The sequence below is a fragment of the Zonotrichia leucophrys genome, chromosome 4 (assembly GCF_028769735.1).
Source record: "Zonotrichia leucophrys gambelii isolate GWCS_2022_RI chromosome 4, RI_Zleu_2.0, whole genome shotgun sequence".
Classification (NCBI taxonomy): Eukaryota; Metazoa; Chordata; class Aves; order Passeriformes; family Passerellidae; genus Zonotrichia; species Zonotrichia leucophrys.
In genome coordinates, this window is record NC_088173.1 from 8,558,161 (window position 1) to 8,584,950 (window position 26,790).

Consider the following 26,790-nt stretch of genomic DNA (forward strand, 5'->3'; position numbering starts at 1 on the left):
TTAAGCAGAGTATATCTGTTTTTTTAATATATTCACATTATTGCTTGCTAACACAACTGTACAAGGAACATGTTCTTAACTTACATCAATTTTGTGTACAGTAATTTCAGACACCTAAGTAAATTTTACAGTTATGAGAGTTGCAAGTAAAAAACCCCAAAAGCTATGTGTGAAGATATGTAAAACTAAAGTATAATCAGAAGAAATGAAATACAACTGGCCTGACCCAAGCATACATCATATAAGCAGTTAAAAAAAGTCTTACACTTGTGCAGAAAATAAACCTTGTAAACCAAAATGAGCAAATGAAAGGGTGCAATAAATAACTGCCTAACGCATTTAAACATAGGTTGCCCAGTGCACCCTACTTTGATTACTTTAATATATGGCATTTGCATCTGGAACTACACTGTTCAAGAATTCAGTAACTTTTTTCCTGCGTCTGTGGCTTTAAAATAAACAAAAAAACAGCCATGAAAGGTTTTCTTGGGCAATTAAGTTTTACTAAAACAAGTCCTTCTTCACCCCTGTGTACAAGATCTGGTAAACAGTATGAATAAAGCTGGCACATGGCAACTGACTGAGTTAAAACAGCTACATTATAAAATGCAAAAATAATATACTTTTGTGATCTTGAGTTCTACTAACCAGATGCATGCAATGCTCTCAGTGATTTGTCTAGTCTGAGTAAAATTATTCCACTTGGCTGCCTTATTTTTTTAAAATTTTTTTAAGCCAAACTTTTTCAGAATCAGTTGACAGGACTTCTTCATGAAAAGCATAGATTTCTACTAACAATATCTGGATTCCAAAAATCACAGTTTCAAAAAGAACTTTGTCTCCTTTTGCGGGAAGAGACTAGTCAATATCCCAAAAAAGAAATAAAAGTATTTACAATTGACTAGTCACTGACAGAAGCTTCCAAATATCTTAGAAGGAACTTCAGCAGCTTCAGAATGACTAAAGGAATTTACACAAGATACAGTCAACCAGTTGTATCATATAGGGATAAAAAAATACCTGTTCACTTGTATATCATTTTCAGCTGTGTATTTATATAATATATATATGTACACACTCGCGCGCACACATATAAAAGACTCCTTTGAAAATCAAGATACATTAATAAACAGAAGTAGCAAAAGTAAAAATAACTTAAGTAGTAATTAACATTTGTATGAAATTACTTTGCAGAGTTTGACCAAATACACTTAGAACATACTCTTATTTTAAAAAAAAAAAACACAGAAAACAACTAACCAACAAAAAATAAACCAAAACAAACAAACATGAAAACCCAAAACAAACAAAAACCAAATGAAACCACCACAAGATTCTGTAGAACCAAAGTTATGTCACTACCAGGAGAGCACCAAGCAAGGCACCATTGGAAAGACAACATACTTGAATAAGTCTCTATAAATAAATTGAATGCTAATCCGGTCGAAAAATCGGTGTCTTTGGTAAAAATTCTATAAGGATGACCTGTACAAAAAGAAAACAAAAATGTATTAAAGATGGCAGCAATCCTATTATCTATCACAATTACAATTCACATGGTTTTGGGTTTGGTTTTTTTTAAATTAGTATATCAAGTTGTGATGAAAAACAAAAATCATGGCATTTGTCTCAGGTAGGAGACCATTAGAAAAGTCATGTATGATAATTGGTTTGGGGTTGAAAACCAATACTCATGGAATAAAATTCAACTTGAAAAGTTTGCCTACTGATATGAAACACATAAACTGAAGTCAGCTAATTATGTTAAAGAATTATTATACAGTAATTTATTTATTGGGGAAAAATTACAAAAGAGACAAATGCATTCACTAAAAAAATAAACTAACAAACCCCCTGAATGAACAATGCATGAAAAGTTAGTTTTCAATTGCAATTTCACTTAATTCAGAATTGTTGCCACTTAATACAGGACTCTAAATCATGTTTATAGTTCAATACCTGTATAAAAAACTGTATCAACTTTTGCAAAGCTCCCATATCTACAAATGTTCAAGTAGTTAACAAGAACTTGACTAATGGCTTTGTGTGATTATTCTTATGGTCTCAATTCAAATCTAAACTGCATTTTTCCCAGCTAAGTACACTGTAGGGTTCACTCCAGAACACAATCCAAGTATTTATCCTCTTTAAATAGGAAGTTTGAAGAAAATTTTGATTTGTGCACATTCTTTCTTTGGAGACAGTCATAACACAGCAGCATGATCTGATTTATAAACAAATAAATGCATCTGGTACATAAATAAGGATTGTATTTACTTATAAGGGAAACTCACCTTTTTAAGAAGTCAAAAATTGTTTCTCAATGTTTGTGATTGTAAAGGAGAATACAACTTAGCTGCTTAGAAAATAAAGACTTTATCTCTGCAAGCATACAAAGCCTCAGAAAATAAAAGTAAGTCTCCAATCTTATTTCTAAGGCAAGTACTTTTGGAATTACAAAACCTGAAATTAGGTAGGTAAGTTTATTTTTTGAGATATTCAGAAGTGACTTATCTTCAGAAGTAATGCAAACTGATCACTGACCTGAGTCAACCACTGGATTCTGTAGACATACCAGGGCTTCTGATTTTCAGGCAAGTTTTCAAAAAGGGAGCAAGAAGTAAAGCTGAAGCACTGTGTTTATGCCAAAGGTACAAGACTAACTTGTCTTTCTTAATTTGATTAATTATTTATTTGATTTGTCATCTACTACAGTACATTTCAAACCTCAGTTTGGTGAAGTACCAAGTTTTGGGTACAAAAGTCTAATTTTAATCATCTGTTTAGCGAAAAGTTGAGGATAGGCATCTATTATTTAAAATTAAATCACAATCATATTAAGGGCAGTTTTTAAAGACACTAACAAATCAGTTCACTGAAAGCAAGAAAATGTCACACTGAGGTTTTGTAAAAATTTTCTCATTAATATACCCAAAGATAATATCTGACATTTCACAAACTTAAAATAAAAACTTTGACCTTTATGCTGTGAAACTATATGCCCATGCATATATTATTATAGTAAGCAGGTCAACTAATTTGAAATTATATTTGATAGAATGAATATTCATCTGTAAATGTTGCTGGGCCATAGTATTTACAAACTCACATTATGTTTTTTCCAATTGAATCTGCAGAACATTGGGTTTGACAATGTTTCCTGTAGAAAAATAAAGTTTTCAGCAAAATACGAACGCTTCATTTAGGCAAAGGTTAGGTCTATTTTCTGAAATTTGATTTATTCCATTTTCAGTCACACCCATATATCCAACCTAAAAGATTCAGTAGAATAAATTTTACAAAAAAGTACTTATTCAGTGAACTGAATAGAGCCATTCTGTAAAAAACGCTTTTTGAAGACCTTGTATTTCAAGCAAGAGATAAGACCTAGTGGAGGGACACAGAAAAGGAGAAGACTAAAAGATAAAGATAATTTTAATATAATTTTGAACTTTGAATCACATTTAAAATTTTTATAGGCATTATAGATTTCTTATTTTATAGAACAGACAAAGTACTGTGTAATAGAAGATCACAGATAAGTTAGACCTAATGCAGTAGATATTTCTCCAAAGCTAATCTTTATTTTTAAAAAGCTAACTTTCCTACAGCCTTTAGTAACTACTAAAGCATGAAAAGAAATTATGGAAATTCTAATGATGTTTACATTTTATCAGATTAATTTCATCCTATCCTATGTACATCCAAAATATACTGAAAATGGAAATAAGAACAGCACCAAAAAGAACAAGTTGCAAGCTAAATAAACTGAAATCCTATGCAGGACATCGTTCATTTTAAACCACACAACTTCTCACTGTATATTTCCAAGATGGGTTTATGGAGTCTCAGCCAAAAACTAAAGCATATTAAAATTCCAGAGACTGACTTGAAAATATTTTAGTGACACCAATTGGAGATAAAGATACTTTCAAGATACTTGAGGTAAGGGGCAGTTAAAATCCAAAAAAGGTTTAAAGGTTAAAATCTTAAAAAGGAGCTAAAGGCTTCTTAAGCTCCAACAGCTTAGTTGAAAGGTCTTCTTCCATACTTTTGGACTTGATTAGCATTATATAAAATAGCCATATCTGACTTGCTGCGTAACCAAAGTTGTGGTTATTCTTTATGCAGCATCTAAAATTTCACACTCCATCAGCACATGTTCAAGCTATTTTATCTTGGCAATTAATTTATTATTTTTCAGAACACAGTGAAGCGTTGTTTTCAAGTCATTCATAACTTTATAAATCAGTCCTGCACATGAAACCATGCATCTGTGAACCGTAGAAAATCCTTGCACTCAGGCGATTAAGCTCCTGACACCTTTACTGATTAATAATCATGAAAAGAATAAGATCAGAAGCAAAATAAATGATCATTTAATAGAGAAACTCACAAAACAGCCCTTTAACTTACATATTCCATCATGTTATTCGTTTCACATTTCCTTTTGCTTAGTCTCCAATGCAAGCACAGCTAGACAAGGAGGAAAGAAAAAGAAGAAAAATGAGCTGTATTTTATTGCAGCACACAGACTAGCCCATTTGTTCACCTTTCATATTTTTCGTTCAACAAAAGCATCTGTTTCCATACTGTGCAATTCAAACTCCAACAGTACGAAGCTGCTCCCTGCGGCACTCACCTTGTGGTATAACCTATTGTTTTCCCATTCTAATAACTTCTCAATCGATCTTCGTGTCTGGAAGACAAATGAGAAAGAATTTTACTCTTGACTGGTTTTAGAAAAACTTTGTTTTGCAGCTGCTTTTGTGTGAAAAGGAGAGAGGTACAGGACAGTGACTGAGTACAAGGTGGTCTGTAGTACGATCAAAACTTGTCTGGTATAAAATAATATCTAGAACAGAAACAACTTTTTGTGATAGCCGAGTAAGTACCTTCAATCACTTTGGAACAAAAACTGTTGATATGCATGTTCTCTGGTTCTTATGGCAGTTTTAACTTTAAATTCACAGAAATTTCAAAGTGATCCAAGTATAAAAAGCAGGAACACTGCTTCCCCATGATCAGTGATCTAAATGTACTGCTTCTAAGGTCAGCATATAAACTCACAAATGCTGCAAACTATTTTGCAGTGCTGTATGTCAAGTGCAAATACACAGTACTCTAAATAAATGAGGAATTTTTGTTACATTTACATCCAGATTTTAGAGAGTGAAAAACCAAATGCAGAAAGTTACAGTATATTCCGCAAATAAGCATTAGTAAGTTTGTGATCTGTATAGAGAGCAAACCCAATATTTAGGATTCTAAAGGAAAGGTTTACTGCCTGTGTCATCCACACTTCACATTTCAGACAGAGAATCCAGAAAGCTGTTCTGCACAGCTTTTTAAGATTACGCATACTAGAATTAAAGGACGCTCTGTGCTGCAAAGTTTCACAGCATTTTGAGTATAATTATTCAGTTATATTTACATTTGAGAAATACATAGTGACATTTATGGTCATTTGACTGCCAGAATATATATTGCTTAGCTCTAAATGGGATTTGCTACAGACAGTGAATAAAAAGAGGATAATTCATGGTGCCAGGTGTTAAGATGAGACCAACAGAGCTGCAGGTGCAAAAGGACGGAGCAATGACAAGGATCAAATACAACTTAGTGCAGCTGCAGCTTCCTCACAAGGCGGAGCGGGGTCAGGGGAAAGGATGAGAAAGCATCTTGCTGTTATTGCTACAAAATACAGTAAATGGACCCTAACAAACCAAACTCAATGCTGTCCGAGAAACAAAAATGTCTGAGTAAAATAAAAATTCGACAACAAATTTTTCATTTCCCCACAAATATTAACATCTTGGTTTTCAAACATCCTCTAGTTTAATACTGAAGCAGTTGTAGGGAAACACAGCTAAGCATGTACTGTGGTCACATGATTAAAAATTAGATCATTGCTATCTATCAGCATTCATTACAGCAATTTTTTTATTATGTTTTATTTTAAAATCACAAGCCAAGGAATTATCAAACGGCGGACATACCAGCAACTAATTTATCACATCAATTGGAAATTGAGTATTTTTGGGGTTATTCTTATTATTATGTTTTTAAAGACAGTGCCCTTTAACAATAATCAGTAGACCTCACTTGTTTCTTTGTAAAGATAGCCTTTTAGAGTCTGCTCTCCTTTTAAATGAAAATAGGGCAGCAGTTATGGTCACACTTTTGTTAATTTAGTTGCCAGTCAGCTCCAAATCAAAAGAAAATAAGGCTGCAGAGTGTAATTAACATTCAGTTCAGTCGTTTTGTCCCTTGTCTAGCCCCCAAGCTTTGTTAAAATTGCCATCTGAATGCTGAAGGCTGTAGGGAAATCGATTTGATTCTAATCGCACCATGAAAAGAACATGATCTAACTGCTTTCAGCCCTCCGTAAATCTGTACTAGGTCTTTAGCACAATGCAACTTCCAATTTAAAAAGCACTGAATGTCTCGTCAATGACTTTGTGAAGAAAAAAGAACAAGGAGCAGACATAAAAATTCCAATAGTTGTTTAAGCATTAAAGTTCATTTGCATCACAGCAAACCTGAAAAGGGCTGACCTCTCAAACCGCCTCTCAGGTCTATGAAGTTGTAGCCTTGACAAGCTCACATTGACAGAGCTCATTGACTCTGAAAGGCTACTCTATCAATGGTGAAAAATGGCAATAGGTTCTACTCTGAGCAGGCATCTGCCTGCCCACCCGCTGCTAAACCAATGGCAAAATTGATTCAAAACCTGAATCTACCTTGTAATCTTCCTTTCCAGGACCTTTTAATAATAGATTAAGATCACTATACAATTTAATTTCATTGTTTGCCCTAAAGACTGTGAAAAACATCCAAGCTTTTCAAATTCCAATAAAATTACATCTATATTACAATACATAAATATAAATAAGAAATTGATAGGTACTATTAATTGGTTTATTCAAACAAAAGGACAGCTTAAAGACATTTGACTAGCATGAGATAAAAATACATGCAGACTCGAGACCATGATTCTTTATCTTCCCAGGGCCTTAAATACTACTTACCCTTCCTATAGTATAATCTTGGAATAGTCATAGCTCCCAAACACACCATATGACTAATACAGAAATGCTAATGAAAATTAGACTGTAAAATATTTCTGCAAACCTCAGAGCTTGGAATAAAAAAGAAATTCATTAAACAGCATCACACAATTCACTATAGTAAGTTTTCTTCCTACTTGACAGGTGAAAAAAAGCACTTGCACGTGCAGCTTAATTAATCACTGCTCTTGACATCTCAATGATTTACAGTGAGGAGCAGGTGAGGATATACAAAACCAGAAAGGAACACTTGATTTGAGTGTAGCATTTCCAGCACACTAGGATGACAAGCTTGTATATTCTATCAATGGTGTACAGAAAAACCCATACAGCAAATTATTTGTTAGCCACAACAAAAGCACAAATTAAGTGGAAGAGAGACTTGCTTATTAGGAAGATTTAATACTATCCAGCTTTTCATTTTTTTTCTTAAAAACCCAGTCCAATATTTGAGCAAAGAAAAAAACCTGCAATTCAAGTATACTTTTCAGCATACCAAGGATAAGAAAATATGCTTTGTAATATATTTTATGAAAAAAAGTCTTCAATGCTATCCATAGAATTTTGTGAAACAGACCTCTTCAACTGTCTAGATGCAATGTTTAATGAAATATTTTTGTAAAATAACAGATTCTTTAAAGATATTAATGTATAACAGTGTTTTTTGAAGAATCAGACTCCCAAAAAACTCTAGCACAGAGTACACTTTCACTAATGTTTATCGCTCCTGATTCAGTAAAATAAAGTTTTTTCTCTCAAACATAGAAGGAAAAAAAATCTAAGCCTAAATATGAACTTTCCATGCAGAAACAAGGATAGCACTGAATATATTACCAACTGCAAGACACTTCTGTTACACCTTTGCAGGGTCTATCCAGTCAGCTCCAGATGGAATTCTGATCTGGACAGGAAGGCTGTGCAGCAGCAGGACCCCTCTGGCAGTGCACAGCCAGGAACACGTACACTGCACTAAACCACACTAGCAAATGGGACAAGGCCCCCTCAAGTCCTGCTGTAAATCAGTGAATGACTGGTACAATATTAAACAAAAGGATCTTACACGACTCCCAAAATGGTGCTAATTGGAGAACCTCCCTTTGTCTTTATTATGTGGGGAAACAACATGGATAGCAACAACTCGATCCTCCACTAACAATCATATTTGTAGTTGTTGGGGAAAAACCAAAGACTCTCCCCATGTGCATTTGATCTTTGACTTCTCATCTGAAAACATACATATGTATACCTTGTGCACTATTAGCCCAATAAATAGCATGAGATTTTCAAACTCCTTCATACAAAACTTTACCACAATCAAGTATTATTGGTTTTGAATATCGCCCTGAACAAATATACTTTATGCTTAAATCTCAAAATAGAAAGAGACAACACTGGGCAGACTTTTGTTAGCTTCTCACATGGCCAGAATTTGTATTATCCACCACAGAAAAAAGTCAACGGATCCTGACAGAGGTCGGAGCTATAGTATAACTATATTCCACTCAGTCAAAGAGAGAAATTACAGAAGCAGGAATTTCTATTCATTCTGGCTACAAAATTTATACCCAAGTAATTTAGCTATCACCACAAATGGTGAAATAGAAAGTTAGATGACAACTGAGTCACATATGCTCACTTTCAATATGCCAGAACATACTCTAAGCCAATTTTGAGGCTCATACTGGTACCACAAAAATGCCAAAGCTGTACACAAAACACACTTAACTGAATGATGCACATCCGTGCTGAGAATGTCCTCATCTTGAACACTTTACCTCAAGTAAACCAATGTAAACTGCAAATTGGTAAGACTGCCGTGTTGCTAAGGAATTCTCCATTTGTGAAGGGAGAAAATCACAAAGGTGAAACCTGACTTGATTTCAGATCCTGGCATCTGGACTATCTGCTTTAGTGCACAGTAGTTTGATAAGGTGTCTGTTCTACTACATAGGTGAACGTGGAGATTTTGAGTACTTTCTCCTACTAGCAGCTAGGATATTTCTTATTTTAGACCATTGTAAGACTGCTCATCCCAGAAGCCACTTCAGCATCCATGCAAGAAAGCAAGTGGAATCTATACTAAACAGAATGAAGAATATCTGGAAATAAATGCAGCAGTCTGGTGCTTTTTACAGGATCTTGAAAAACTGCCTTGTCCAACAAGATTGCTATTGCTGCATTTGCCTTACTAGATCGATTACTCTGTGCAGAAGGTGAGTCAGCCAAAAGCACAGATCAAAATTCCATAACACACAGAGAGAAATACAATCAACAGAATTCTGGAGCAGAACTGATGACACCGAGTTGACTTCATGAAACTTCACATTCTGGAAGACAGCCCTGAGGATATGGTCTCACACGACCCATAAACTGACTCATTTGTACAGGTCTCAACTGTGGCTCGGTACATCACAAAGAGATTAACTTAAAGTTTAGTGAACCAAATCACACCAATTACTTTCTGGAAAGGTCTCTTCCACCAAACTATTTGCTGACACAAAGAGAAGCTCAGTGTTATTTGACACTACTGCAGGTAACATTTTTTAATATCTAAACTCAAGATGATTCCTCAGTTACCCTGGTTGCCTTGATTGTCAAATTCCTGGAGTGTTTAAAGAAAGTAGTAAAGCCATTAAACATGTGCAGGATAGAGAAGGTGTGCAGAAACATACAGCTCATGTATATTACCCAGGAGTAAAATGGAGAAGGTATTGAATCATCGCCAATGTAATAACTGACAGATACTGAACAAGTATTTTCCAAAGGCATTTTGGTCTGCAGTACAAACACTCAGCAGAGAGAAACTAACTTTTTCTAGAAAGCTTCTAGAAGTTAATTAAAGTCCTCTGTAAGTTTCCTCTGAAACACACAAAATCCAAAAGATTCAATACGCTGATATTTTAGCCATTGGATATTTTAGCTGTCCTACAAGAGCTAAGTCACCAACTAAGCATTGCTAGCTGCTTTCTATAAGGATGTAACACTGACTAGAGGCAACCACTTGTGAAAATTTCATAATATGGAGAAGCCTTGTAGCAGAAATAGTCTTGACCTTGGCAAAAAGAACACACTTCCCTTAAGAAGGCCTTGAAATGTGGTGAAAAACATATTTCTCAGGCAGACTGGTGTTCAACTGATCCATGAAGCATCATGACTACACTTCATCCTGTTACTTGAGCTTTTAAATAATATTTGTAACTCATTCATTCTAGGATTAAACTATAGCTCTGATTCTGTCATCATAATGAAAAAACCCATGAAGCTCTGATCCCTCCAAGGAAATTATTCAAATCTAGACATGACAATCTAAAGCATCCACCTCCTGCTGAAGGACATTTCCACCCAAAAGGCCACAGAAAATGAACATGTAAATTGGAATTGACCATAACAGGGATGAAAATAGGATCAAATCTCCACCAAGGAACTCATCAGGTATCATTCTCTGTGGGAAACTTTACATTGAACATGAATGAAAATTCCACCTCCATCTCGTCTTTTAAGGTTAGAGAGATGTTCATTTAGGTCCCTGTCATTTATTTCCAAAATATCCAGGAGTATGCCACAGAAAATAGTTCAAGGCCAATGTAGGTTGAGAAGCTAAAGAATCTCTGGTTACATCTCTATTAAGAAATGAAACTGTGCCCAGAAACACTCCCATTCATTTCAAGCCAGCTGGCAGGGAACAGCTTACATCTCTATCAGTAAGCTTTCATAACCTCCAAACCACTCATAGTGCCTGAAGCATTCTGATAATGCCTATGAATCGTTACACAATACAGACCCAGAGCCTGCCAGGGACCCTCCTAAAAGTACAAATTATAAAGCACCAACTCCTAGAAACATTCCCAGGTTTAGTTTATTAGCACATAGGAATACTTTGATTCCTGCTGTTAGTAGTGTCTAAGGACAGTGGCCAAGAATGGGAGGGAAGCCTCATGGCCAGAAAGACTGAAAGGCAGCACAAAACTCCATAGAAGACACTAAAATCCATCACTTCATTAATCTGCATGCTGAAGAGAACAATCCCTTTTAAAGGGACAGCTCCTACAGTCCCTTGTACATCTGAGGGCTGAATCAGATAAATACTGGTTGATCCTGTAGCTACTTTACTAATTTAGAAAAAAAAAAAAAATCTGGCAACTTAGTATTTCCCATCATCAATAGACTGAATCTATTGTTCTAGATTCAGTCATTTATTCCAAAATTCAGCAAAAAATATTTTTATGAGCTCCAAAATTATATGTACCTGGTCACTTCACACTTTACATGTGTTTGGTATGGTACAAGTTTTATTAACTCCTTCACTCTTCTCCTTTGTAGAACTGCCCCCTCATCCTCCCAGCTGTTTTATCAGCAGTAATGGTTCTTGAACTACTGTTTTCTTCATTAAATAACTTTCTTTATACATAGTGCTTGAGTTACTGAGAATGCTACACTTCAGCAGAAATAACATTTTACTGTGATTTGTTTTAATAAAGTGCAAACATGAATACCTTCCAGACCTAGGGTACCTTGAGAAAAATCAAGAGAAGAGGCACAGAAGTGTGTCACTACTTCACACTTGCCAGAACTCCATTCTGGTTTTATGTTCCTTATTTGGGATTATATTTAAATTGCTAAAGACAGAACCCTAAAAATGTTCCTTTCTAAACTGATTTCCAAATCTTACAACTAACTAGATCATTTTAGCATGCTCTTTCAAAATAGCTCTATGCAAATTTCACCCAACTCATGCTTGTAGTTTCAGGAACACATCGACCTAGACAGGAAGAGCAATATCAAAAGCAACACTAAACCCAAGTAACTGCACGATCCCTTTATATACCTTAGCCATCACAATATAAAAGAGGCTGTAACACAGAAATGTCAATTATACCCAGATTGTTTTGATTAATATTAAAATGTTCAGAGACATAATTCTAATTAAAAATACAATTAAATTTTAAATAGCATTTAGAATATTTATGATACATCCCAGAGATACACAATATTTAGGATTTAGTTAAAATCAAGAAAAAACAAAATCACAAATGTAACTTCAGAATATATATTTTTGAACTACTAAAAGGTTTGTATTTGATCTATAAAGACCCAAATCAGTATTCTGTGATCTCCTTTTATCTGTAAGTATGCTTCATGCCAATCTTATTGTCCTGTCCTCCACCAGGCAAGTCTGCAAATTAAAACACATGGTAAAACTAGCTGCTCCCACACCCCACTGTGCACCAGGAAAGCACATGAAAACCTGGTAAGCTTTTGTATGTTGCTGTGAAGGAAATGAAATCTGATTTCAGATACAGAAAAAAAAATAACCACACAGGTATACACATCATGATTTTACATTTATTTGCTCTACAAGCTGAGCTGCTTGAGCATATAGATGACTTAGTGACTCTTCTGACCAAAATTATAGTTAATAGCATCTAAAGCAAAACACACCAGGCCTGAATCTTCTGATTTTTTAAGTTTCCTTTCATAGTTAACACTTTAAAAAAAAACCCTCCAAACACATTTGAAAACAATGGTCAAGAATGCATATTTGATATATACAAGTTCCACTTTAAAAAAAAGTTTTACTAAGTTGACTAGAGCCAACACAGAAATTCTACGCGCTCTGGTTAGGATAACCATAATAAATACATTATAATTTTAAATATTCTTCCAAACTGAACTATAATATAAACTCTCTAAACACTTCAAAAACAAGGCATCTTTTGTCTTATGTAATTGCCTTGTGGAACTCCTCAGAAAAGCATTAAGGTACCATTTAAGAGTACCTCCAGTGCAACGTCCCTTGCAGATGGGCATCGGAGAAAAACATACATTTTCTTCAGTTTTGATAATAAATGTAATGTATTCATAAATTCAATAAACTGATCTAATGTATTTTAACATTAGTGTCATCCACTGACAAACAAGACTATAAAATTTAAGAAAATTCATTCCAGCTCCTCCACCACATATTTAATTTATACTTTGGAAGTTATAATTAGCTATGTTTATACAGCAATTTGAAGATGTGAACTGCTATGAAAGTGACAACTAATGATGAGGCTTAAGCAGCATTCATCAGCTTTGTGTGAATTCACAAACAAACAAATCACTCTTGAAAGTATTAGTACAGATCACACTGTTAAATATCTAATTCTATTCATTTTAAAAGATTGCCCATGAATCATTTGAAACATGCAATTTACTTGTACAATACCAGCTTTTAAAAAATCTAGCAGTACTGCAATGCTATCATAGTTTTCATTGTTACTGTTTCTGATGAAATTATATATCCTATTTACCCATCAGGAACTACAGCATTTGGTTAATGCTGAAAATGAGTGCCAATTCATTTGAAAAAGTGGCTTCAAATGGGCACCTCAGCCTGCAGCGCTTTTTGAATTATTATTCACTATGCCATTCTTTTTATTCAAATAACAACAACTTAAAGACTAAATGTTCATTTGTACAACCTGGAATTTGTCCCAGAAAAGATGGTGAATTCTATGAGTAAAACTTCTTAAGATCATTTATGTTCCAGATCTGCAAATGAGGGACTGTACTTCCTGCAACTTTCTTGCAGCTTTTATTCATTAAAATCAAATTAAGACCACATAAAAGGAGAGAAGCAATAAGATACTGAATCAAACAAAACACTTATTTTACTGCTGAAGAGTAGAAGGCTTCTACCAAATATCTCAGTGCAAATGGAGAAAGGAAACAACACTATGCAAGGACTCCAAAACCAGCACTGAAAAGAAAAATTCAGTGAAGGGAAAGCTTTCACTGCATGGAAACAAATTAAAATTACGTAATTAACAATTAAACATACAAACATTTGTTGCTTAATTAATTCCTAGTTTGAAGCACCTGTTGATTTAAGGAGAGAAACCATTACCTTATTTTTCACTACATGAAATGAAGCATGTATTCCCATTATACACAAACTTGCAATAATTTCACAATTTGTAATTACATTTGTGATAACTTTCTCATGTTAAAACTTAATAAGTCAAAGAAAGACAGTAAAAATACAGAATTAGGAGAACCACTAAGAAAATTATTCTTAACTCTGAAGCTGCAATTGACATTTTGTCTACATGAACCATTACAAAAAAAACCTTTCTCAGAAAAAAAGCCACAAACTATACCAGCAATTAAAGACCAGGGTAGATTGGTTCAGATTCATTAATACAGACATTTCTTAATTGGTCATTCTGAGAAAAATTTATATTAAAACTGTTGTTTCATTTAATAAAATCCTTGAGAAACCCTTCCACTTGTTAGCTCACTATATCTGTAATTCAACAAAACAAATTATTAATCTTCTGTTTCAGTAGAAAGGGCAAATATGAAGACTTCTGTATTTTTGTTATGAAATTAAAACACAACCTACACAAATTTCAGGTTGGGAACATTCCCACCATGCCTTCAGAAATCAAACTCTCTAATTGTAAAGTCTTGGGAGTCTATTGTGATCATTGCAGCAAAGGATATAACAGAAGTCAGCTCCAAGTAACTGTCCTTTCTCTGGGAATCATTAGAACAGGGCTGAGCTAGCAAAGCTCTAAGGGTAACATTTCTCAGACAAGTGCAAGTAATGCAAAAGAAGCAGCCTTTTATTTATTGATCATTTGTTATACTTGTTCTACAGTATGAGAACAACTGAGAAATAATTCATTGTATCTAGAAATTAAAGGGAAGAAATAAGCATACATCATCACGGACCCCTGTTTCCTCAAGAATCCTGGCTGTTGTGACTTGTGGCTGAGTCCAGCCAGGGAAGGGATAGCTAAGGAAGTCAAAGCATGGGAAGGTAATTTGATCAACACAACCCTCTTCCAAGACACAGGTAAAGTCTGACACAAGCAGTTTGAGAGTTCAAATGTAAGCAGTTCACACCAAATACTTATGTATCAGCAAAACTGCAGCACTAGCAGCAAACCAAGGTGATAGTGGGAGAATATGAAGTTGCTTCTTGTCACAGTTCTACTGGAATCTACTGAGCAAATAACAGACTGGAACCTAGATGAACCAGGTATTTTTTACAACTGCTGTTTTTGCTGAGCAGCTCCAGGTAATTCACAATGCAGTTTCTCTTATTTCTACACTTTTAGGAAAGTATGCAATGTTAGTTTCCTGCTCTTGTCACAGCACTCTGACATAAACTGATGGAAAGTCCTAAGATTTTTCCTTTATGCAGAAGCTTGTGGATACAATTCAATACTGATTGGATTATTATTACAGGGTTCAAACCCTGTAATTCCAGGTAAGAGGGATTTGTATTACTTCATATTTTCCTGCTCTAGATCTACCAAGACAAAGTTAAATCCACCCATATCTGTACAAGCAACCCAAGTGGCAGTAACTTTTCACCATTTTTCTGTAAGTAAAAGTAGTAGCCCTGAATAGAATAATTAAAAACTCTTCTGCTTGTTTCCTACACTAGAATTTCCAAACATGTCCTTGAAAAATATTCCACAGTTTCCCCCCTTAACTCCTCCACCACAGAAAAATGTTCCTTCTCAGCCATTTCCAGGATGAAGAGTTAGGAGCTTGGGAAAGCAGACTCTCTCCTTTCCCTTTTAGAACACAAGTTAATTAATTCTGTATATACACTCTTCAGATGTCCAACAGGCACCAAGTTCTGAGTTTTCTATCTGAGAAACAACCCTGTAAAGACAAATTCATTTGGCAAGCTGCTGACATGGACAAGGGATGTTGATCCATTGATTTAAATTACTTTTACTCTGGAAGAATAATCAAACTGTTATCAGCATCTAGTGCCATTGTGCCATCCACAGTGGCACAAGATACTTTGTTTAGGCAGCTGAGCCCTAGTTGCACTAATGCTGGACATCCAAGTGCAGAAAAAGATGCAAAGGTCCATAAATGTCTTCTGGTGCCAACTTGAACAGGAAAAATGCAACATTTACTGATAGTCTGGGCCACACTCTAGGATGACTTAGACAAGTTCAGTCACAAATCTGTGTCCATGCTCCTGCTGTTCATATTATTTCCAGGACTCTTCTCTCATTATGCATTCTATATTACAGCAACAATAACACCATTATCCTCTTTCCAGCATCCTCTGAACAAAGTATCTGTGGTTGGGGCTTTTTTTTCCAGATTTATCCTTTTGGAAGGAGCTTACCTTTTTACCTTACCCCACACATCTTCTCTTAACTGTTGCTTGACCAGGTTCCCACACAGAACCTCTCTCCTCAGCTTCAAACTATTTTCTGACTCCAGATGCTAGAAGCCCTTGTATTTTTTCTGACACTGTTTGACACTGTATAAAAAGTTGATTATAGGACCCAGTCTAGAAGATGAGAGCTTGTGACATCAGCCCCTACCAAGTTACATCCTGTTATCATTTCCTGCTACAACACAGTATGTGAGAAAACTGGGTCAAACTTCATAACAGCAGAAGGATTCACATTTAGAAGTTAAACATGGACAGTAGCAATGGATGCTTCTCTTGTGTTTGCTACCTACAGTGCTAGGCCTTGAATGGTAAAGGACTTCTCTACAAGCTAGTGAAGTCACCTGTTTATCTGTAGAAGCAATCACCAGATTCTAATTTCTTCTAGCAGATTTTTGGGCTAAGAATGTATGATCATGCTAGAGGATTATTACCAGTTTGCAACAGCTTGAAGATAAAAAACTTAGAGTTTGATACAATTCACACTGACACCGATATTTTTGTTTTGGTTCATTTCTCCACAGACTCCAACATTACCAGGAGGCTTTTCTACTTTATTTTGTATACAATTAAAATTAGCCTTAAGTAATCTCTTAAAGGGACTAAGCATTAAGATCTTAACACAGATAGTCAGATGATACAAAAATGCATACCGGTTTTGCTATAATCAATGTTCATCCCATAAATCTTTTTTTAGAATGCCTTTACTTATTAAGTCTAAAAAATGATGATTTTGATAAAGAAAATAATGACAATGTTCATATACTGAATTGTACCCAAGCTGTAGCATTAAGAGGGAGAACACAAGAGAGAACATACACAAGGCATGACATGAAATGGAAAGATGAACAGTACTAAATAGTGAGGAGATGGGGAGGCACAGAGACTTCTTGCACAGAAGTGAAATAGAACTAGCCAAAGACAATTTTTACACACACAGAAAAGGTGGCAGGATAGTCTAATTAACTGCACTGAGAAAAGGAAGTGAAAACCAGGCATGTGTAATGAGCTTCTGTGGTGAACAATGCTCTAAGTGCCAAGAGTACATAGACAAAAGGCTATTTTCAAGTTCTTCATGTAAAAAGAAAAAAAGGCATCTTACTCATCTAAACTTGGAAGAAAATTTAAAAAGAAAAATCAACTATTCTTTTTAAAAACTGCTCTTTTAACAAAAACCATGTGCTTCTTTAGGGTCACAGTGTAATCAGAAGCTCCTCAAAAACAAACTGCCACTCATTCACTGGCAAATTCTGATCATCTCAAGGTATCACAGAGAAGATTCAGCTATTAAAGAGTATATTGAAAGTTGGTTCAATAACAATAGCAGCTTTATAAATGGCTCTAGGAGGCATTCAGCTATACAACCTCTCATTGAGTACAAGCTCAAAGTCCTGACTGGTATCTCCTGTAACTTTAACCAGTACAGCTGACAACTGATACCAAAATGTACAAAATAAAAGTGATTTAAGTAAGTTCTAGTAACAGTTTTCAATGGTGAAGGAGGAAAAAAACCTAAAAAACCAAAATGAAAACAAAACCAGTACAATTCTAACTATCAAAATTATATTAATAATTCAACTTACTCTTTTACTGAGGCAGATAACTGGCCACATACTACAACCTAAAGTGCAGCAGCAGCAAAGGCATCCACATAGAAGCCATCGCACATTAACTGGAAGATTCTTCTTAAGACAACTGTTAACTCTACTGATGCTGGCTTTGAATTCTTCAGGTGCAACCTATGAGGGAAATGAAAAAGAAGAAACAAACTAGTACTGCAGCATTGTACTTTATTACTTTTACAGTACTCTATACTTGGGACACTTGCTTGTGTAATAAAACTCGAACTCCAATTCCAAACTTCTATTCAAAGATACTCACCTTTCCAGTTAAAGATGAAGGAAATTCTGCTTCAAATTTGTTACTTAGTCCAAACCTGCAAAAACAAAATTTAGATTGTAGCAAAATTATAAATAACCCTAATCCATGCCACAAATTACAAGCACCTCATAATACTCTCAGGGTCTGTATCAGTAACAGCATTAATTTCAGGAAAACACTAGTTGGTATTAACAGTAATTCTTAAAATTATACTAAACAAAAATATACCATTGTACACAGATAAAAAGCCATCTTTCCCATAGTATCTTCTTACAGTTCTCTTGATATTACTGACTCTTCCCCAAAGTCAGCAAAACCTATAAGCAAGAGTGGCAAGTGAGCTAAGTGAAGTACTTAAGGGGAAAGGGAAGCAATTTAAGGCCACAGTTGGAACTACCTCTCTCCTGCACCAGCATCTTGAAGAAAAGCTCATCCAGTGCTAAATAACTGTTCTAAGCATAAAAATAGAATAAACACCAGCTTGATTTTCAGAAAAGAAATACATAATAAGTTTCAAAACACAAAATGCTAAGTAACAAAACAAGGCTTAAACAATAACTAATTATAAATGTGAAGTTGTAAAGCAGTTTGAAGTGAGCTGGAGTTACTAAATCTACTGGGTTTTACAAGACTTAAAGGTCAGAAGAGTGTCAGTTTATCTATTAAAAACGTTTTTAATAACCCAACAACCCAACCAACAGTTGTTTGGTTGGGTTCACAAACAGATGAACCTCAAAGAAAACCTTATTATTTTCTGGCATCTGGGCTGGACAATAACTTCAAGTAGAGACTATACAGACTATAAAATCTTTAATGTGACTGGCTACTAATTTGGTATACAGCAGTCAGTGTAAAATTTAGGTTGTAATTAAAAAAATTCTGAATATAAACAGAGCAGTCTATCAGATACTACAAACAAAAATCAGAAACTAAACTACTCTATACTTGAAATACTGGCAGCAACACCTATCACACATTGCTGCATTGTATGCAGAAAAGCTTACCTGAGCCTTGACAGCTAAAGACTTTAAACACATAATTTGCTTTCACAATATGCTATCAAGCAGCTAGGTACTTCCGAGAGTTTTAGAGTTGTTTTTCTTTTTCTTACTGAACTGAATGATCTGCATGCCAATGGAGAACTTTGTCCAAGTAATCAAATAGGCAGTTATGTGGTAAGCTATTGTGGAAACCTCATAAAAGCCAGTGGACAAAAAGTGGCAGATGAGTTTCTCTGTAGATATATAAAAGGTGGCGAATTTTGAGATTCCTAAACTATGCTTATGTGACACTCCACTAAAGTTTGACAGGTACAGCTCACAGGACAGATCTTTTATCACCACTCATGATTCTCTTAAACATCACCTCAATGCAAGCACCAGTCACCAGAAATAGCAATAAAATACTGGGCACCACTGGGAAAGAGATTAACAATTTTAACTCTCCATGAAACCCACGTACTCAGTACTGGGTGCAGCTCTGGTATCCACATTTCATGAAGGATTTGGAGTTAGAAAAAGACAGAGAGAAGGAGGGCTAGTATAATAAAGGGAATAAAGCAGCTGCCTCAACAGACTAAGGCTAACATTAAGCTGGAAAAGAGAAGGCTGAGAGGCACACATGATTAAAGTGCAAAGTTTCAGGAAGGCAATGGTAAGGGGAGTGTCCATCCACAAATCCCACAACAGAGCGCGTTCACTGAAATTAGCCAGAAATTGGTTTAAAACAGTTACAAGAAAGTGCAGCTAAAAATAAAGTGCAAGTAGCTAAGTTCTGGGGTTGTTTCCACTTGACATTACTGATGCAAACGGTGCCAAAAGATTTGAAGCAAGATTACACAGGTTCCCTGACAGACACACTAAAGCAAAGACAATGCTGAAGCATACATCACTCTCATAGCTGCCGATGCAGAGAGTACCAGACTGGAGATCAGAACAGCCAGGCTCACATGCAATCCATACACAGCAATACCTGCTGCCAAAGTTTGCAGCAGCACACTGGGCTATGTAGCTGGAGGATTTAGGTGACTTTTTCATAAGGTCTTAAGGCAAAGTAAGCAGGTAATTTTCCTATCAGTGATTACATGCAGTAGAATCATACAAATATAAAATTATTTGTGTTGGAAGGAATAAAAAAATCATCTAGCCTAATCTCCCTGTCACTGGATCAGGCTGCTCAAAGATGCATCCAACCAACACTTCCAATGAACCAAGTGTTCCATTGAATACTTCCAATGGTGGTGCATCCACACCTTCTCTGGGCAACCTGTTCCAGTGTCTCATCACCTTCATCCTTATATCCAACTAAACCTATGCTCTTTCTGTTTAAAACTATCCCCCATAGTCCTGTCACCACAGGCCCAGGCAAAAAGTCTTTCTCCACCCTTCTTATAAGCCTCTTTTGCATACTGAAAGGCTGCAATAAGATCTCACAGGAAACCTTATTTACACAGAAGTAATCTACCATATTTCAGTAATTCTAACTAGAACAGTAGCTCTGCAAGCCTGTAAGTCTCTCAAAACTCGTGAAAGAACAAATGAGAATTGTTACAGAGAAACACATATGGCAAGTTTACTACTTCAACACAGAACAAACGCAACTTAACTCACTGGAAACATTGCTATCATTGAAAATCTTGCTGAATACTCCATGACAGGAGGACCATCCACCTTTCTGCAAACTGCTGAGTGAAAGTAAGCACTGAGGCAAAAGTTATATAAATGTCAGAGTCATGCCCTATCAATTAAGTGTAATGCCCTACTTAAAATTGCTAGTAAGTTGAAGTGGAACCTAAAGTCTGAAAAAACCCTTGGATTCACATACATTTTAGAAGCACCCAAGCCTGGAGAATGACTTCAAGCTCAAGACACAGAGGTGCCATCCCAAGTCTCAAAACTAAAAGGTAATGCCAGTATATTTACTATATAATTAGCTTATTGAATTTGTGTAGTATATGTGAAGTATTCAAATGTTGACAGCTCCACCAAACACAAATATTCATAAAGCTCACAAAAGTCATGCCTGACAAAAGCAGCTCCCACTGGAAAAGCTCTACAGCTACCTGAAATCACAAACACTGAGGCAGAGTGAGGCACAGAAATGTCAAACCAATGCAGTTACACTTGGCTGAAGTCACAAGCAAAGAGACTTAGAGCCTGTACTCAAGGCTTGTGGTAATGTTTAATACATGGCAGGGTAGCACAGCTGAAACTAACTCAAACAGTTACCAGCATAATTTTGAGCTTGACACATCAGAGTCTTGTCACCATATGCAGGTAGTAAAAAAGCATACCATACATTGTAAGTAATCATGTGATCTCAGAATTTTCACTCCTGACTGCAAGCTGAAATTTGGAAATTAAAGGATTAGAAACTCCACAGAACACTCCTACATGTTCAATGTAAATATATAACTGCTCTGACCAAAAAAACTAGCAAAAGTAAGCCTTACAATAAAATATTGGAAATCAATGTTTTGGAGATGCATTTCCTCAGACAGCTGTCCTATTAGCTTTCTTTAGTACAATACTGCATCTCCAGTGGCACACACCCTTCTCTGCTTGCTCTGTGCCTTCCCACTTTACATCATGTCTTCAACAGATCCATGCTCACCTCACTTTCTTTACCCTTCCTGGACCTGAACAAGCATTTCTGGAACCTGACTCCACTTCAAAGGTACAGATAAATTCCTGCCCTTGTATACAGTGGAGAAAGAAATGGTGAGAGGTGGAAACTTTAAAGTACAGAGGTTTACAGTATAGGACACAGGCAATTTGGAACCTTTTCCAGCATGCAGCTCAGATCACCCTAACAAAAAAACTTGACACATGCTATCCTCTTCCTCCTTGTCCTCTCTTATGGGGACACTAAACCATTTTTTCACTGCCTTAACTCTACTCTTTAGGTCCACATGTTCCCAACCCTTAACAAATAAATATACATTTCACAAATCTTAACATGCTTCATGATTCTCACATAGTCCTGTTTTCAGTCTCACATAGCCCTGTTTTCACTCACGTGTCCTTGATACAAAGTCAGGTTGAAAAATACATTAGCAGACTTCAGTTTAATAATAAAGAACTTACTTGGATAAATACATTTTTATAAGTTCTTTTCCCCCCCCACAAAAGTTATCTTGCATCAAGATTTAAGGTGCTGTAACAACAGCACAGAAAGGCATTCATCAGCACATCCCAATGGCTCACCACCATTTCAGCACTGCAAGAACAAATCCAGTATTACTAGTTAATACAGTCTGCTATATATATGACACATGTCTCAACTGGTCGAGGAACAGGAAAACAGTCACTGGGAAACAGACTGGAAAACACTACCAAGCACCTACCATAAATATTCTCTTCAGGATGTCAAACACATCATGTACCTCCACTCCTACCATAACACAGATTTCAGATACAAATATGAAACACCTTGGACTTTCAGTTCAGTTTTAAGTAAGGATCTCTATTTTCACAGTGCTTTCAAATTTTTGCCATTACAAGAGAGAACCTAAATTTTCAGCAGCCGGGTGATGTTACTCCTGTCTACCGAGCTATCAAAACTCTGCTGGTGTGAAAACAGTTTAACTGAATATTTTAAAAACAATGTTAAAAAAATATATTAGCATTGCCGGCCACCTGCTTCAAACAGTGAGTTTAAGGAGAAAACTTAGTGCTAACCAAAAGCTCCACATCCTCAAACGGCAAAGACTTCATATGCTTTATTTGGATAATATTTAACTGCTTTTCTTTAACTGATTTTAATTACTCAGTTTAGAAAAGACTCACACACTTCCACTCTCTGTTGGATGAAATCAAGTAATGGTAAATGTCTTTCTGATGTTAATATGTACTCATGGAATTGATATATTTCAAACTCAACTTTATGTAAGATCAGAATGGATATGACAACAGACTAAGAAAAGAGAGCTTCTGTTTAAATACACATAGCAGAAGCAGTCAGCACTCTTCAAACTGCAGAGCCAGGGAAAGATCAACCCAGTATTTGCTTAACTGCTGATCATTTCTGCCAGACCTTCAAAATGCACACATGCTTTTATGCTGGCAAGACTAATTCATCATGTACACAGGACTAGACCTATTCCTTATACTCACCAATTGAATGTTCTAAAAGGGATCTAACTTTTAATAATAAGCTTCTGGATCAATGACCAAAAAAATTATAGGCTGTACAAAGGTAAAAGTGGCTGATGCTATGTAGTTTACTGTTAACACTTGGCACAGTGAAGAAAGTAGATGAAGATCAAATGCCTAATTTTGGAGGCACACACTGGTATTTCATTGCTCATTCAAAACCTAAAGAACAAGTACTTCAAGGAAGATCTTAAAGTAATAATGAGCTAGTAACTATTAATGAACAATTATCAAGTTAGCCATCCTTCAACCACAAGGCCCTTACTAGTCACAGCCAATGCTTCACAAGCTTCCACTAACTGGTCTGCATCTTGTCTTGCACAACTCACCTTCAAGTACTGGAGAAGAAACCAATGTTTGCCTCTGTTTCAGTTATTTGTACTTTTCATTTGCTAATACGAAAACTATTTAATTGTGGTTTTGCTCTGTTTTTCAGAAACAGACTAGGCTACTGGCTTATTTTCAGTGAATCACTGGTACAGCTTCTGTTCACAACAAACAGCCATAAGTTGAACACACTGACTACTTGCTTCTACTCTTTCACAGGGCCTCCTTGGCCTCCAGCCCCATCTATGCCCTTCTAACTTTCCAAATCTCTCTCAGTCTATCCATAACTTCCCATTTTTAACTAGACAGCTAACTGCACTGCCCAGCTATTAGCATTTGTGTCATCCTAATAATAAAGCAACAATACACCCAAGTGCCAAAAAAAATTGTCAAGTCAGTATCTGAAAATCAATAGTTTATGAGACTCAGAGAAGCCGATCACTGTATGTTCAGCTTTCATGTCTTCGCTACAAACCTAGTTCTGCTGAACATTGAATACAAAAGAAACCAAGTTTGTACAAAAGTTTGTACTACTGTGCCTTGTCTCCAGGTTTGTATTTCAGCTTCTGACATTATACATTGTAACTGACAACTACTACACTTCAACGGAGCGAGCCTGACAGAACTGATGGAAGGAATGATACCCTCATCTCTTACATTATTGACAAGTACTACACAAGCTCATGGTCACTTGCTGCTAGATGCAGATACCAAACACACACAAAACAAAGTTGCTTCCATGTCAAACACAGCGAAACAACACACAGCAATCACAACATCATTTTACACATAGCTATCGGAATAACTGATGTCTTTTCTTTGTTAAAGTCCTCAGAGATATACTAGCCCCAAGTTAAATGGGAGTGGGTAACAGGAACATAAACAACCTTGTTCAATAGTCCAGCCGGTCATGTGCTGGCAGATACCTGTTACACAGAGGAACTGAGGCACCTTACTTCCTGACAGCTCATCATTTTGGACAAATACTTCACATTCCTCTGCCAGTCACAGCCCAAGCCAGTCTTGTTTCCTCAGCCCTAGTTAGAGGTTTGCACCCGCCTGCGAGTTTCCAGGCGGCTCCCGGCTGCCCGGTGGGGCCAAGAGCCCTCTCGCAGCCCCACGGACGCAGGGGAAGGGCAGCAGCCCCGCCGGTGCTGCCCACGCCCACCCCCCGACTTGCCCCAAGTTGTACCCCCGAGCTCGGCGCTCCAGCCGCCCCCGTCCCGCCGCCCGGGCCTCCTCCGCCGCCCGCCCCGGCCGCGCAGGCCCCGGCGCGGCCCTTACACGGTGACATGGCCAGAGCCGCGCACCACCACCGGGTCGGGGGAGTACTTCAGGAGCTGCTCCTCCAGCGCCCGTTCCTCGTCCTCCTCCTCTTCGTAGATCTCATCGAAGTCCGCCATGGCCGGGCCGGGGCGTCCGATGAGCCACAGGAGCCGGGGCGACGCGACGGGGGCCGGCCAGGGAGACACACAGGAGGGTCCGGCGGGGGCGCCCCGGGGCCGGGCCGGGCCGGGCGGCAGCGGGGCCGCGGCAGCGGCTGAAGCAGCGGCGGCTCCGGGCGGGGAAGCGCCCGTCACCCTCCGCGGGGGGAGGGGGCGAGGGGCGGGGCAGGAACAACAACAACAACATCCGGCCCCGGCCCCGCCCCCCTGCTCGGGGCCGCGCCGGCCGGGGCGGGCCGGGGGCGGGCTGGCGGCGGCCGGGGTGTGAGGGGGGTTACGGGAGCGCGGCGCTCTCAGGGGCACGGAACGGCTGCGAGCGACCCCATAGCGGTCATCGGGTCCAACCCCCTGCTCGAGCAGGGTCTTGCTAGAGCGCAGGGCATAGGATTGTGTCCAGACGGTTCCTGAGTATCTCCGGTGATGGAGACTCCACAGCCCCTCTGGACAATGTGTTCTGGAGTGTGGTCACCTGCACGGTAAAGAAGTTCTTCCTCCTTCCACACTGCGGTGGAGCTTCCTATACATCAGTTCCTGCCGTTGTCCCTTTTCCTATTGCTTGGCACACCTGAGAAGAACCTGACTCCATCCTCTGACATGCTCCCTGAATATTCTGATACATCCTGATTAGGTCCTCTCTCAGACATCTCAATGCTGAACAGGCCCAGCTCCCTCAACCTTTCCTCACAAGAGAGAGAAATCGCTGTCCAATCCCTCACTCATCTTTGTTGCCCTCCACTGGACCTGCTCCAGGAGCTCCATGTCTCTCCTGCCCTGAGGAGCCCAGAGCTGGGCACAGCACTCCTGGTGTGGCCTCACCAGGGCTGAGTAGAGGGGCAGGATCACCTCCCTCAGCCTGCCCTTCCCAATGCAGCCTAGAATACCATAGGCCTTCTTCACTACAAGACTTTAACCCTCTTTTGGGCGTCCATGAAGCCCATGGCTGAGGGCAGAGGGTGGTCTGGATGGTGTGTTTGGACATCTGCTGTGAGCTGAGGGGTTGCCCATGTACAGATCTCTCTAACAGTGCCTCTGGTGCAGGCAGTGCACTGAAAAACGTGGCCCCTGGCCAAGGCTGACCTGCTCACATGGAAGCTGAGACCAGCATGTCCTTTGGTGCTATCAGTTCCTGGATCTGCCATTCCTGCGGCAGCCTTGGATCCTCCATGGAAAGGATTATGCTAAGGCCACTGTTTGCAGAGTAGAGGAACAATGAATTTGCAGAGGAACAGCCCCTTTAGGACTACATTGATGAATGCTAAGCAGAAAACCCTAAAAATGGCAGGGATTCTTCTCACATGGCAGCTTTGGTATTTTTCATAATCAAAACTTAAAACAAAGACTGGAAAATGCCTGTGTGAGCATAATGGCCTCAGCAACAGGTAGGCCATCAGCTGTTGTGACAACAGTGGAAGGCAGTGTGACATGGGATATAGCACTAGTAGGATGGCATTTTAAAAAGGGGGAGCAGATTTTTATTTGACAGAGTAGACTGGTGGATTATTTACTTGCAGCAGTATCTAATAAATAATGTCAAAGGGTTCGGCTTGAAACAGTCAGAAAAAAAAAAAAAAAGGGAAATCTGCTTATCACAGAATGCCTTGGGTTAGACAGGACGTTAAAGATCATCAAGTTCCACCCTGCCCTGCTGCAGGCAGAGACATCTTCCACTAGACCAGGTTGCTCAAGGCCTTATCCAGCCTGGCCTTGGACACTTCCAA

The 26,790-nt window shown here is 37.8% G+C and overlaps 1 protein-coding gene across 2 annotated transcripts; it reads right to left on the reverse strand.

Annotated features, from left to right (window-relative positions):
• CHIC2 (cysteine rich hydrophobic domain 2) lies at positions 1 to 25,209 on the reverse strand. 2 transcript variants are annotated; one of them, XM_064710390.1, is made up of 7 exons: positions 24,912 to 25,209; positions 18,148 to 18,202; positions 17,850 to 18,005; positions 4,643 to 4,699; positions 4,417 to 4,476; positions 3,110 to 3,160; positions 1 to 1,485 (listed from the first exon to the last, which is right to left on the reverse strand). In XM_064710390.1, the coding sequence occupies exons 1-7, from the start codon at positions 25,028 to 25,030 to the stop codon at positions 1,435 to 1,437; spliced, it is 549 nt and encodes a 182-aa protein (XP_064566460.1). In that variant the 5' UTR covers positions 25,031 to 25,209; the 3' UTR covers positions 1 to 1,434. The 2 variants fall into 2 exon arrangements, with proteins under 2 accessions (XP_064566460.1, XP_064566461.1); XM_064710391.1 differs by lacking the exon at positions 3,110 to 3,160.
• Between the last annotated feature and the right edge of the window lie 1,581 nt (positions 25,210 to 26,790).

What these genes read in the sequence shown, in the direction of transcription:
- CHIC2 (XM_064710390.1), bottom strand. Translation starts at nt 25,030, where the DNA reads ATGGCGGACTTCGATGAGATCTACGAAGAGGAGGAGGACGAGGAACGG. An exon ending in CGAATAACATGATGGAATAT is followed by an intron (nt 3,161 to 4,416) that starts GTAAGTTAAAGG and finishes ATTTTTCTACAG; the next exon opens with GAAACATTGTCAAACCCAAT. An exon ending in TCAATTGGAAAAAACATAAT is followed by an intron (nt 1,486 to 3,109) that starts GTGAGTTTGTAA and finishes CTTTTTGTACAG; the next exon opens with GTCATCCTTATAGAATTTTT.